Raw genomic sequence first — 13534 nt, 5'->3', positions numbered from 1 at the left:
CCCTCTAGAGGAGCCAAGGCAGGAGAGGCCACTACAGGCATGTGAAAGCTGTGACCTGTCCCCGAGGGGGGTGGGGGAGGTGTCTGGTGACCCACCCTGGCGTGGAAATGAAGGCAAAAGAGGCAACCAGGCTCCGGATCCAGGGGACACTTCCAGGCTTACTTACTGGTGGCCTGGGAGGCCCCGAGAAGCCCAAGAAGTCCATGGCCCCCTGGCTGACCTGGGAACAGAGCCATGCTGGCTGCAACTGATGGCATGGGCTCTGGACACTCACCGTCCCGGGGATGGGTCTGAATCCTGCCTGGTCCCTTTGCTCTCTCCTGGGATGTAGGGCCCTCCCTTCCCCACCTCCACGCTCATCTTTGCGTTGCAGTGTTGCCGCGATAGCTTTGCAGCAGGGTGTCAGCCTCTTCCCCAGGGCTCCTGCTCCATCCACACAGAAGCCCTCGAGGTCATGCAGTCCCTGCCTCAGGACTAGGGTGCCACCTAGATTCCCATCCACCCTCTGAATAGCCCGGGCTCCCTCTCCTGGCTTGTCCTTCCTACCCCTCAGCAGGCCAGACCTGGGATCAAACTCTGATTCTGCTTTAGGCAGTTAATCCTCATGTGCAAATGGGTCCCACAGCACTGCCCTCAGGTTGGGGAGGATGAGTGGTGTCTGCCCCGGGCAGGCCCCCAGCAGGTGCTGGGGGTGGAATGCAGGAGGAGTCCTCCCCCAGATTGGGCTCCCAGACCTCTGGATGCTCACATCTTGTCCCCTCAGACCTCAGGCTCTCAAAGCAGCCTTCCTTAGCTACTCCCAGTTTTCAGTGTCCTTTAAATCCTGTGGTGACAAGGTCAGAATGCCATCTTCTATTAAAGAAAGTGAGAGTGTTAGTTGCTCAGTCATGTTCCACTTTTGCAACCCCATGGACTGGTAGCCTGCCAGGCTCCTCTGTCCGTGGAATTTTCCAGTCAAGAACACTGGAATGGGTAGCCATTCCCTTCTCGAGGGGATCTTCCTGACCCAGGGATCAAACCCAGGTCTCTTGCACTGCAGGCAGATTCTTTACCATCTGAGCCACCAGGGAAGCCCGCCATCCTCTATTACCACTCCATGATTGCTTTGCATATAGACGACTGCCCTTGTGTCAGGCTCTCCCAGCATAGTTGAATCCCAGGGTGAAGGCAATATAAGGAATCTTTGGGGAACCTGGAGCCCTTGGGCCATTCCTGTGTGGTTGCCAGTAAGTGGGGACCCCCTCAGTCATGGGCCCTGACACAGAGCTTTGTCCTCCTTGAGGGCCAGGCTTCCTCCCTGGATGGTGGGGAGGTGAGGGCAGCGTAGGGAGGGGCTTCTGTCCTACCCACCCAGATGTCTTCATTTCTTCCTGAAACCAGAGACTTCCCTGGGCCCCCATGTCCTGGGAATGCAGCAGAGGCCGGGATGAAAGGGAAATTAAAGCAGCAAGAAGACCCTGAACAAAGAGCCCTGGTGAGTCAACCATATCCATGGGCTGAATGCAGAACTGGGGCCCCTGGCATGCACTCTCAGGCCCGTCTGGGATCCAGGTCCTAGAAGAGCACTGGAGCTGACTGGCTTCATGGTCCCCAAGGGCCTCCCCTTCCCTTCCATCCCAACAGCCCCTAAACTCATGCCCAGGGTGGGGGAAGCTGACTTCTGGAAGAGGTCCCAGGGAGGGGAGGGTGGTGAGGAGAGCGCAGGGTGGACAGCCAGGTGAGGACTGCAAGGGCTGCTTGTGCCAAGGTTGCAGCTACAGGGAGGGGCCTGGAAAATGATACATATCTCAAAGTCTGAAATACAACTTGAATACAGAACACACCCAGACACACATATGCACACACACACACAGAGCGACCCCTGACCATTTCCCCTCTAGGCTTGTCTCCATCCTGGCCCCAGAAGTAGAGAGGAGGGAGGGAAGAAGGAGGGGGAGACTCACCCACGTCAGCCTGTCGGACGTTCTTCATGCGGATGACCCTCACTGTCAGCAGGTGGCATGGAGACAGCCCCTCCTGTGGATGGAGAGGACACTGGACTCACTCTTCATGCAGCAGTGGCAGGTGGCCTTGACGGAGAGAGCAGCTCAACCTGGACAGGCTCCCACTGCCCAGACTCCAGTGACCTGCCCCCTGGGACCATCTGCAGTCTGGAGATTGCTTCTGGTCCCCAGGGGGTCCAAGGCTGTGGAGGTGAGGGGCTTTGTCCTCTGTCCTCTCTGAGCCAACACACCCCAGAGGAAGGACAGTTTCATGCCTCTTCTGCCCATGTCTTTCCTATTTGGATCTTGGAGTTGGAATCTCTTTTCCTGAGCATTTTACCCAGGCTTAGAGGAGTCTTTTTTTTTTTTTTAATTTGAGGACAATTACAATTTTGAGATGATTTTTGCCATATATCAACATGAACCACTCCTCGGTATACATAGGTCCCCTGCCTCTTAAACCTCCTCCTCCATCCCATCCCTCTGGGTTGTCATGAAGTACCGCCTTTGGGTTCCTTGTGTCATACAGCAAATTCCTACCGGCTATCTATTTTTATATATAGTAATGTATATGTCTCAATGCTACTCTCTCAAATCATCCCACTCTCTCCTTCCCTCACTGTGTCCAAAAGTCTGTCCTTTTTGTCTGTGTTACATGAGTCTTTTTACTGTCCACTTCCAGCCCGTGCCCAAGGCAGGCACCATTGGATTCCTCCAACCCACCCAATGATGTTTATAGAGGCCTCTGACCTGGAACCCTTTACACTCTGAGTCATCCACTCCATGTTACAAGAGTCACCTTCTACCCTTTTGAGAAAATGCAATTCTTCTCTATTTAAAATAATATTAGGGTTTAGGGGAAACCATGAGAGTGTGAAGAAAGAGTCCCCAAAATGCCAATACTCAGAGAAGATCACTATGTATAAATCCTTTTATTATTTTCAACTCAGACTGTCCACAGATAGTTCATCTGCCTTGGCTATTGTCAGATAATATTTGTAATATAATCCACTGAACATTTACTCTAATGGGGCAGGGTGGGCACAGCAGGAGACCTTGATCTTGGGTGGTGAGAGGTCCCGCTCAGCTGGCCTTGCAGGGGTCCTGGGGCAGAGAGTGCAGTGCAGGCTGATCATGGCCTTCTCCCCAGGGCCCTCCAGCCTCAGGCCGGTGGGTGATCTGGGGGCCAGGGACAGACTGAGGGCTGTGTCCCACAGAGCTCCAGAGCCCTCACCACAGCTTGTCCACTGGTTGGGCTCAGTCCTTGAAGCAGCAACGAACTTCTCCCTGATCCCCACCTCCAAGCCCTAATGGTGGTAGCTCTCTCCATGGGTCACAGTCCAGGGGACCTGCCCTCATTTGGGTGTAACTGGGGAGCCAGAGGCCCAACTGGGTCTTGAGTGCCTGGCTCCCTGAGTGATGTCACGTGGACAGTGTCTGGGGACCTGGCCCTGAGGGTGCCACCAGCTGAGATCTGCCTCCTCAGTTGAGCCTCGGCACTGTGGGAGGACCTAGACTGGATGCTGGACAAATGCTCCCGAGCAGGGTAACTGGCCTGCATAGGGAGCTTCCACCTCTTAGCAGAGCCCAGACCTCAGAGGGGAAGAGATGAGCCTTGAGACCTTGCCCTTTCTCGTCAGAATGGAGGATAATATTTGTTTTTAACACCAAAAACATTTTGTACTGAGGTATAGCTAATAGGATAATATTTGGTTTGGTGGAGATTTACAGGAGCACTGTGACTTGACCATGACCTGACCTCAAGAACAAAGGCACGTATATACAATGGAATATTACTAGGCCATAAAAAGGAATGAAGTTGTGCCATCTGCAGAGATGTGGATGGACCTAGAAACTGTCATACAGAGTGAAGTTAAGTCAGAAAGAGAAAACAAATTCATAAATTTGTGCATGTATATAGAATCTAGAAAAATGGTACAGATATTTGCAAAGCAGAAACAGAGACACAGATCTAGAGAACAAAAGTATGGACACCAAGGAGGGCAGAGGGGGTGGGATGAATTTGGAAATTGGGGTTGACATATATACCCTACTATGTTTAAAATAGGTAACTAATGAGAACCTATTGTATAGCACAGGGAACTCCACTCGGTGCTCTGTGGTGACCTAAATGGGAAGGAAATTCAAGAAAGAGGGGATTTATATTAATAGCTGATTCACTTTTCTGCACAGCAGAAACTAACACAACATTGAAACACAAGTAAACCCCAATTTTAAAAAAAGAATCTGACACTAAAAAGTTTGCAACAACTAACCACTCTCCTTTCTCATCTTTCCTAGAAAAGGGCTTTGCTGAAAGCTTTTGGGGAGTTCACGAGTTTTTAAGGCATGACCCATCTCCTTGCATGGCCCTACAACAAACCTTTCTCTGTTCCAAACTCCAGCATTTTGGTTTTGCTTGGCCCCACATCAGGTGCACATTCGTGCATCAGGTACACAGATTTGCGTTTGGTAACATTACTATTTTCCAGATACTTCTCTTATAGTTTCTAATTTCATAAAACCTTTATAATAAAAGTATTGCTGTCTTTTTAAAAATTAAATAACTGACATATAACATTGCATGAGTTTGAAGTATACAACATAATGATTTGATGATATATGTATTTTGTATTGTCATATGGTTACCCTAAGCAGTTTAGTTATCCATCATCACATGTAATTAAAATTTTTTTCTTGTCATGAGAATTGTTATTTTGATGTCTGTCCTTCCAGGCTCTACTGGGGCTTAATTTGTTTCTTTGTTTCTTTTTATTTTTTAATTGAAGGATAATTGCTTTGCAGAATTGTGTTGGTTTCTGCCAAATATCAACATGAATTAGCCATAGATATACATATGTCCCTGCCCTCTCTCTCTCTTTTTTTGATGTGGACCATTTTTAAAGACTTTTACTGAATTTGTTACAATATTATTTCTGTTTTATGTTTTGTTTTTTTGACCAGGAGGCATGGGGGATTTTAGCTCCCTGACCAAGGACTGAACCTGCACCGCTTGCACTGGAAGGCAAAATCTTAATCACTGGACCACCAGGGAATTTCTTGGGGCTTAATTCTAACCAAGAACAATAGGACAATGGCTGGGAAGGTTGTTGCTTGGTCCCTGAGATCCATATATAAGTCAGCTTTAGGGCCTTTCCCCCTCTTTTCGAAACAGCTGCCTCACAGTTGGAAAAAAGCCATACTGTCACATACAGGTCTGAGGATTCTTTTTGTGAGATTAACTCTGAAACGCTGAATATTTTCATGGTCAATCACTTGCTCTAATGGATTGCCTTTTGAGCCTGTCACTTGGACCAAAGGCTGCGCATAGCACTTCTCTTCTGGTTCTGGAAATACAGCTGGGCCTTTGGGCAGACCCCCTCCAGGCACGTGGGTCCTCATGTGGGCAGAGCACGTGTCCTGGTCTGATCTGGGGAGGAGGCAGGAGTCATCTTTCATCCAGGAGAGCGGCTCTGGCAAAGCCTGCTCCCCCAACCCACTTCCTCAGAGGGCAGCTAGAGGACTCCAAGCGGGGAGCCAGTCAAGGCCTTGGCCCAGGCAGGGGTCACTCCCCACATCTCTGAACCCAGGGGCTCAGTCCTCTCAGCCGCCACAGCCCTTTTCCTGCCTCCAGGATGGGCTGTCCTTGGCCTTGCCCAGCTCCCTTGTGTCTTCCCTAGGAGGGAATGAGCATCCACAGCTTCCTGTAGGACCTCACTCGGGATCTCCCTGCCTTCCAGGAAAAGCTCTCTGCTGTCATCTAACCCTGTACCTTCCGATGAAGTTGACCATTTCTTTTACTCTAACTCAGCACCACTAACTCTTACAGCACCCCAAAAGCAGTTATTATTAGCCTCGCTTTACAGATGGAGACTCTGAGCCTAAGTTCTTTGACTTCAGGCACTCAGCTCGAATCAAAGGAAATTGAGTTTGCATCCAGTTCTGATTTTTTTGTGTGTATGTGATGTGGGCCACTGCTGTTTTATATTTTGGCTTTTTGGCTATGAGGCATGTGGGATCTGAGCTTCCCAACCAGAGACTGAACCCATGCCCCGTGCATTGGAAGGTGAAGTCTCAACCACTGGACCACCAGGGAAGTCCCCTAGCTCTAATTCTTAAGCCTGTGTTCATGACTACGATTATATTGTCACTTTAAACTTGAAAGTGACCCTCGACAAACATGAAGACAGATGCGGCTTGCCCCAATCTTCTCTGAAAGTCTATTTTCCTGGCAGATTTTTTGTTTCACTTTGAATTATCCCAAAGCCCCCAAACAACCGCCACACTCTGGCAGTCCTACTTTCAGTATTTTTCTGACACATTCCATCATTTCTCCCTTAATCAAACAACCAGAGCATGTCAGGACTGTAAGAGCTTTCAAGAGAAGTTCCCACTTTCTAGCAGCCACAGAGGGCTGTTTTGTGGTCTGGAGCCTCAGCTTACACTTTTAGCCCAGGAATTTTCAGCAGACACCCAGCTGCAAAGTATTCTGCAAAGCACTCATCCACCAGCAGGGAGACAGAGCCTCGAGGGTGTGAGAGAGAGCCCAGAGGGGCCATGCTGGGAGGAAGGCAGCGGGAACACAGGACTCAGGTCTTGGGGCCAGATGATTCCAGAAATTAAGTCTATGAAAATGACCTTCTGGGATTAAAGTGAGTGTACATATTTTGCTCCTGATATAATTAGCTCAGTTGGAGTGATGCTGCTGCTGCTGCTGCTGCTGCTGCTGCTGCTGCTGCTGCTAAGTCGCTTCAGTCGTGTCTGACTCTGTGCGACCCCATAAGCAAAACTTCATGGTCCCAGAGCTAATGAACACACAATAGAAAGATGTACTAGATCAAAGGATAGTGTTTGTGACTATAGGAACTAGAAACTGGTGGGTTTATGGAACCCAAGTGTATGGGGTGGCTTATGCGATCTGGGTAAGAACTTCAGGGGCTTGGACAAATTCGCCCCTCTGACAGGATTGCTAGATGGGTATCAGAGTGAACGTTTAACAGCAGATATGGCCAGGCACCAGCTAGTCTGCAGCCCTGGATCAGGGGTGGGTGGTAATCCTCCAGTTCATGAGGGCACTGGAGGGTCCAGGGACAAGGACCACAGAGCACTCAGGAGTCTGGAGCTCAAGGCAGGGACTATTTGGCAACCAGTGGCGAAGTGTATTTAGACACTTGAACAACCAGGACTGCTGTGTAGGGACGGTGAAGCTGGATGGCAGGTTTCTGGGAAGCCATGGCTCAGGCTGTAGGCACACCTGGCTCCAGCCTCCTCCCAGCCTTGGTCCTTAGGGTTGGTTTCGCCAGGACTCTATTTCCCCTGAAACCTCCTTAGGACAGGGGCATCTTGCCAGCTCATATGGAAAAAAGCTTGACTCTCAGGACTGATTATTTTGCAATCCAGTATTACCCCTTTCCAGCCCCTTACTTTATAGACAGGGCTCTGGTGGGGAGGTTGGGAGCACAGTTCATTACCTCCTCTCATATGCCAGGCTCTGCTCTACCTGGGGGCACTGTATCTGTTCTCAACTAGCCTCCCTGCCCCAACTAGACTCTGAGGAAGGCACTACTATTCCTCTTTGCAGAGAAGAAGACCAAGGTTAAAGAGCTTGCATCTCAAAAGGGGTCACACAGCCTAGAAGGGGCAGGGCTGCAGATGTAGATATACTTGGCTGCAGGGCAGTGCCCATTCCATCCACTTGGAGGCTGGCCCTCACTGAGAATTAACCAACTCAGTTAATAGCTTGCTCTGGGTCATGCACTAGAGTAGTTAACAGCAGAGGCAGGAGTAAAACCCTCAGCTCCCATGTGGGGGCTATCCTAACACCCCAGAAAACTAGCTGTCACCACACATTAGAAGAATATTTAGTTACAGGGTCTGGCTCCTGGTGGGAGTGGGAGCTGGGAGGAGGGTATGACAACCATATTTCAGAAGTAGTAAGGGTCAAGGCTACCCTAACCAACCAGCCCATGAGGTCTGGGTGCTGATGAGGGAAGACAGCTCCCTGGAAGCCTGTGAGAACTCCCCTCTGCAGGGTTTCTCGGGGCAGGGCTGGCTGGTGATCCCACCTCCTTGCTGGAGAGCTGGATGTATCCATCAGTTTCCTGCGATACTGTGTCAGAGCTCAGGACAGCCTGGCAGTAGCTTCCAGGAGACAAGGACCCTCCCTAAAAGGAGAGCATGCGGATGGGGACTCTGTGGGCCCCTAGAATGCTTCCCTGCTAGTCTGAGCAGCTCCCCAGACCATGTTCCTTTTTATCACTCAGACTAGGTGAGGGGTTTGGGCAGGAAGTCCCAGCTCTGAGTTATGGAACCCCCAGGACCTGAGAGGGAAGAGTGCAGCTCTCAATTGCTTCATTCCTCACTTCAAGGTAAGCTCTGTCCTTTCTGTGGAGCTTTCTCCTCACTCAAGCTCTTGGAGGCTCAATGAGACAAGGCAGACAGGAGCACGTGTGGACCAGAGGCTCTTTCAGCGCCCCAGGGGCTGTATAGAAACAGCCCAGAAGGTGACATCTATCCTGGACCAGTCAGAGGGGCACCGGGCGCCACACAGCCTGGAACTTCCCTCTTGGGATCCTTGGAGACTGAGCAGGGTCTCCACCTCCCATCCCAAGACAAAACACTTCCGGGGCAGCGTTCATCTCATTCCATGATCTAGTGTGGGCTGGGGGAAAGTCAACAGGAAGACGTCACTGCTGACAGTGCTTGCCATGGCATGCCGGCAGCAAACTGGAAGACTGAGAGGAGGTGGGAAAGCCCAGACAGAACTGGTCCAGAGCCCTGGAGGTTTGACCCATGAACCTGGGCTCTCCCTGGGAGCTGTTATATGGACCCAGGGGTTTCGACCGCAAAACTAGGAGGAGCGCTTCATGGCCAATGGGGACACGTCGGCACTGGCACTGGCCTTCACCTGACACCACGCCACACACTCGCACAGCAGGCAGTTCAGCAGGTCCACAGGGTGAGAGTGCTCGCTGCTAGGAGGGGCCAAATGTGACCCCTCCCCGGCAGTGCTGAGCACTTCCTGGGCACTGCTGGCCCCAGGATGGCCCTGAGCCACCTCCATGCATCTTGTCAAGCTTGCAGGTATCTGAAGCTGGGCCATCCACCCAGAGGCCTGGCACCATCTGGGCCGGACTGTGTCTCCCAGTGCCAAGCAGGGGCTGCCCTAGCCAAGGTGCTCCATGTCTCTGGAGTCTGCTGTGACCCCAGCCCTCCCTGAGCGTGTCTCCTGCCCTCTGCTCCTGTCCCACCCACTCAGCCCTGTTCCCTCACCTCCAATGCACAGGTGGCCGCGGGCCTGTCCCCATCCTCTTGGCATGAGTCTGGCGGGTAGTGGGAGACCCACACGGGCATCTGCTTCTGGAGCATCATGTGGCTCTGTAGCTGGCTGGTGAGATGGGGAACTTATACTCTGACTCAGAGCTCCGCCCTCCAGAGGATTCTCGGCAGTGGCTGGATTGCTCTGGGAGGGGCTCAAGTGGGTAGCCAGGTAGAGTCCTGGACACAGGCCTCTTTTATCAAGGGACCCTCAGGGCTTCAGATCCTGAAAATGCAGGGACAGGTAGGGTCAGCAGTCTGCTGCCCCCAGGAGAACAATCAGGCTGTCCCCTGGACCAGGGAGTGGCAGGAAGAGGCTGATGGACCCTCCTGACTCTAGGATTAGCCTAGCCGTGATTGGAGGAAGCCCTGTCTCTGCAGCTTGTCAGGGTCCAGGCTCAGAGTTGCCCCTCTGGGGATGTGTCCTCCCTCCGAACTCTACTTAGTCCAGTGGCTCAGCACCCCAGAAGCTGTGGGCAGGGGCCTCAGGAGAGGCAGAGACTGTGACCAGGACTCCAAAGTTAGAGGATGAGGAAAAGAAAGTAACTGCTCGAATCCTTGGTGATGAGGAGTCAAGGGCAAGTGCTCCCTGCTCTCCCTCACGGGAGGCCAACGGAGGGCGGGCCCAGCCCCTGTCTGGGCTCAGGGCAGCTTCGAGGATGCTCCCACCCCACCCCGCTGATTCTTATCTCTGTCCTGGTGGTTGGCTTACTTGGGGGATCTGTGAGGTGGCTTGATTGCGTGGCTACCCAGCTGGGTGCACTGGGAGTTTCCTGCCTGAGCTATCGCCTGGGGCCCCACAACCGGCTTTTCTGGCTCGTGGATTAAAGTGATTGTATGAAACTCAGGGTGAATCTGAATGCAGGGCTGACTCGAATGCAGAGATGGAACCTGGTTGGTGGTATCTGTGGAGCCTCCTCCTGTGCAGGAGGAGGATGTCCCCACCCTGCTCCTCTCTGCCTGCCAGGCCCTCCAGAGGGGGGATGGGGCCTTAGCTTAGACCTCTCTCAGCTTGCATCCTTTTCTGTTTTTGCCATCCCCCTCTGCCAAGGACACAAACTCAGCATCCACACACCCCTTGGTGAACTCTTGTTTTTTAATCGTTAAGTCATGTCCAACTCTTTTGTGACCCTATGGACTCTTCCCTATCAGGTTCCTCTGCCCATGGGATTCTCCAGGCAAGAACACTGGAGTGGGTTGCCATGCCCTTCTCCAGGGATATCTTCCCTACCCAGGGATCGAAGCTGCAGCTCCTGCGTTGGCAGGTGGATTCTTTACCACCGAGCCATCAGACAAGTCCTTGGTGGATTCTACTATATTGGATTTAGTTCACAACACTTATTGAGCACCTACTGCATACACACTACTAAGAGAGGAAATCCCAGGCTTGAAGCTGCTGACAGTCCAGCCAGGGAGCCCAATGCTTTCAACCCCTCAGAAGCTCAGAGCGCTGAGTCAGCTATGCTAACAGGGGGTATCCTAGAAGGAGCAGTATAAACTCTCTCCATTTGTAAACATCTGTGGATAACAGAGCTAATAAACTGTGGTTTAGAGAACATAGAAGTTGGAAAATGAGTGTCAGCTGGAAAGGGAAGGACTGGGTATGAGATGGCTTCATGGAGGAGATGGCACCTGTTGAGTCTTGGAGGATGGACAGGATTGCAATAGTTAATGATAGGTGAGAAAGGCATGCTGGGAGGAGGAACAGCGTGAGTAGGAGTAGGGAGGCCAGAAAGCAGGGTATGCTCAAGAATGTAAGTGGTCTGGTATCAGAGTAGTGAGCTGTGAGGGAGGAGGTATAGGGGGTGAGTGGGATATGGAGGGTGGTGGGAGTTGGGCAGAGACAAGGGAGGCTCTGTGATGGAACAATCTGGAAAGATACCTTAGGGTCCCATAGCTGTGACCTTTAAAATCTGTGCTTTAAGTTTGGACTTATTCTCCAGGCAATGGGGAGCCATCAGTAGTTTTTGAGCAGGAGAGTGACATGATCAGAACTGACCTTTGGGAAAGCAATGCTGATTGATGTCGTGGACTAGCCAACCCACAGCACTGCAGTGTCCTGAACTTGATAAGGTGAGGGTTGTGGTGAGGGAAGGGTGACCTTCCTCTTGAGGAGCCCATGTGCTGCCGATTCCCTCCACCCCCTCCTTCACCATCAAACAGGCCCAGGGCAAGCCCCAGACTCCTAAGCACTCCTCAATGTCCAAAACTTGAAGGAGCCTAGCCATAAGCCCCCTTGCCCTCCCCTTACTCCATCCAGCCTAGGCAGTATATGCAAAATCTGGCTCTCCAATCCTTGTATTACTTCATTTGTCCATTAACTCCTCAAGAGCAGGGCCTCACTTAGGTTGAGTGAGACAAAATTGAATAGGAGGTGAACAGGAGGAAGGGGACACATTTCTTCCTCTGCACGCTCTACAGTCTCTGACCCAGGTGGGAGCTGTTACAACAGCAAAGAGAGCAGACCCTCCCTCCAGCATGTGCTGTCCGGCTCTGTGCTGATGGAGTGTGGTCGGGAAGGAAACAGTGAAGAATCTGTGATCTACTAAGGGGACAAGAGAAGCTGAGTTAAGCAGGAAATCGACCATGTGGACTCTCAGTAGAGCAGGAGGGGACAGAGGACTGGGTGGGAATGGTGGGAGTGGGCTGGACAGGCACAGGGCCAGGCACAAGGCAGTGTCCACACTATGGGTGAAGGGTGCCTAACTGCCTTCTCCAATCCAGGCTGTCTCTGAATGAATATAAAGTTTAAGCTATGACAGTGTTCTTGGTACACTTCTGATGCTCCAGATCAATGCCCCCGTGCCCAGAGTTCCTTCTTGTGGGAAGTCTGAAGCCGTCTCCGCACAAAGTGGAGGGGACTCAGTTTCTTTCTACCCACTGCCCTTTCTTCCCTGATGAGCAGAGAACCTGAGATCTCCCCAGAGACCCCCAAGCTGCTCCTCTGAACCCCTACCTCTGTCTATATCTGGGGTTCTTGTTAATTGACTCTTATTGATTGGGGTGACCAGGATCTGTTTTCACCAGCAGCCTCTTAGCCTCAGGTAACCTAGCATTGAAAAGTACATTCCTCCCCAGTGGCTCAACTAACATCTCTCTCAGGAGAACTGGCAAGGATGAATTCTTCACCTTCCCTCTTTCAAGATATCTGGGAGCCTGTCCCTTCCTTCCCACCCCATCTGCAGCATCTGATTCTCAGCCTCCAGCCTCTCATGAGTTCCTCCCCGACACAGCTGGCTGACCAGTGACCTTTATAACCACCCCCCTCAACCTGTCATTTTAACAGGTTAACTTACTGCTTAACTCATCTAATGCTCTTGCATTCTTGTCAAAAATTCTGGATTCCAGCACTTTCCATAAGCCAAGTAGAGCCCAGAAACAACCCTATGTATGTATGAAATTTCATTATATGATGGAGGAAGTATTTTAAATCAGTGAGAAAAGGACAGACTATTCATTATTAGAAAAGTTAGCTGACCATTTGGAATCAAATAAAGTTAGTTATAAACTTTATAACCACACAAAAATAAATTCCAGACAGATTAAATAGCCACACATTAAAACAACACATAGAGGATTTAAAATAAAATATTAATATTAGAGAATGAGGAAGATGAAGATGATTTTTCTAAGCAAGGTATGAAAACTAGAAACCAATAGGGAAATGTGGTCAAATTTAAATAAAGAGAAATGTAAAACTGGGGTAAAGGAGAAGATGCCATAAGCACAGTTCTACCTCCAAAATGAATCCCAAATGTCTTCCTCTTAAGAAACATCTGTGGGTAACAAACTCACTTCTAAAAAATAATAGTCAAGAGGAGTCTCACCCTGCCTGATACTAAAGCAAACTACGAAGTCACACTATCACAAGCAGCAGGTTGTGGGTATAAGAACAGAATCAGTGACACAAAATAGAGGAGTCAGAGATAGACCCTGGTGTTTAAGGGAACTTAACACAGGAGAAAATTGGCAACACAAGTCAGCAGAAAAAGAGCAGTTTAAGAGATGACGTGGTCATGAATGGCTCTGCTAAGTTGCTTCAGTTGTGTCCGACCCTGTGTGACCCCATAGACGGCAGCCCATCAGGATCCCCTGTCCCTGGGATTCTCCAGGCAAGAACACTGGAGTGGGTTGCCATTTCCTTCTCCAATGCATGAAAGTGAAAAGTGAAAGTGAAGTTGCTCCTTCGTGTCCGACTCCTAGCGACCCCATGGACTGCAGCCTACCAGGCTCCT

General features: G+C 50.8%; 1 protein-coding gene across 1 annotated transcript in view; it reads right to left on the bottom strand.

Moving 5' to 3' along the window:
* The window catches only part of PLA2G4E (phospholipase A2 group IVE), a 41761-nt gene extending 32411 nt beyond the window's left edge, over positions 1 to 9350 (bottom strand). Inside the window, exons 1-2 of the mRNA XM_040226853.1 lie at positions 9255 to 9350; positions 1944 to 2016 (exon numbers count right to left, since the gene is read on the bottom strand). Of these exons, the coding sequence (XP_040082787.1) occupies positions 1944 to 2016; positions 9255 to 9350 (169 nt within the window). The remainder of the gene's footprint in view (positions 1 to 1943; positions 2017 to 9254) is intronic.
* Positions 9351 to 13534: the final 4184 nt, after the last annotated feature.

This window comes from Oryx dammah, unplaced genomic scaffold (genome assembly GCF_014754425.2).
Source record: "Oryx dammah isolate SB20612 unplaced genomic scaffold, SCBI_Odam_1.1 HiC_scaffold_26, whole genome shotgun sequence".
Classification (NCBI taxonomy): Eukaryota; Metazoa; Chordata; class Mammalia; order Artiodactyla; family Bovidae; genus Oryx; species Oryx dammah.
Note: the sequence above shows the minus strand (reverse complement) of the source record. Positions and strands in the feature narration are given on the sequence as shown.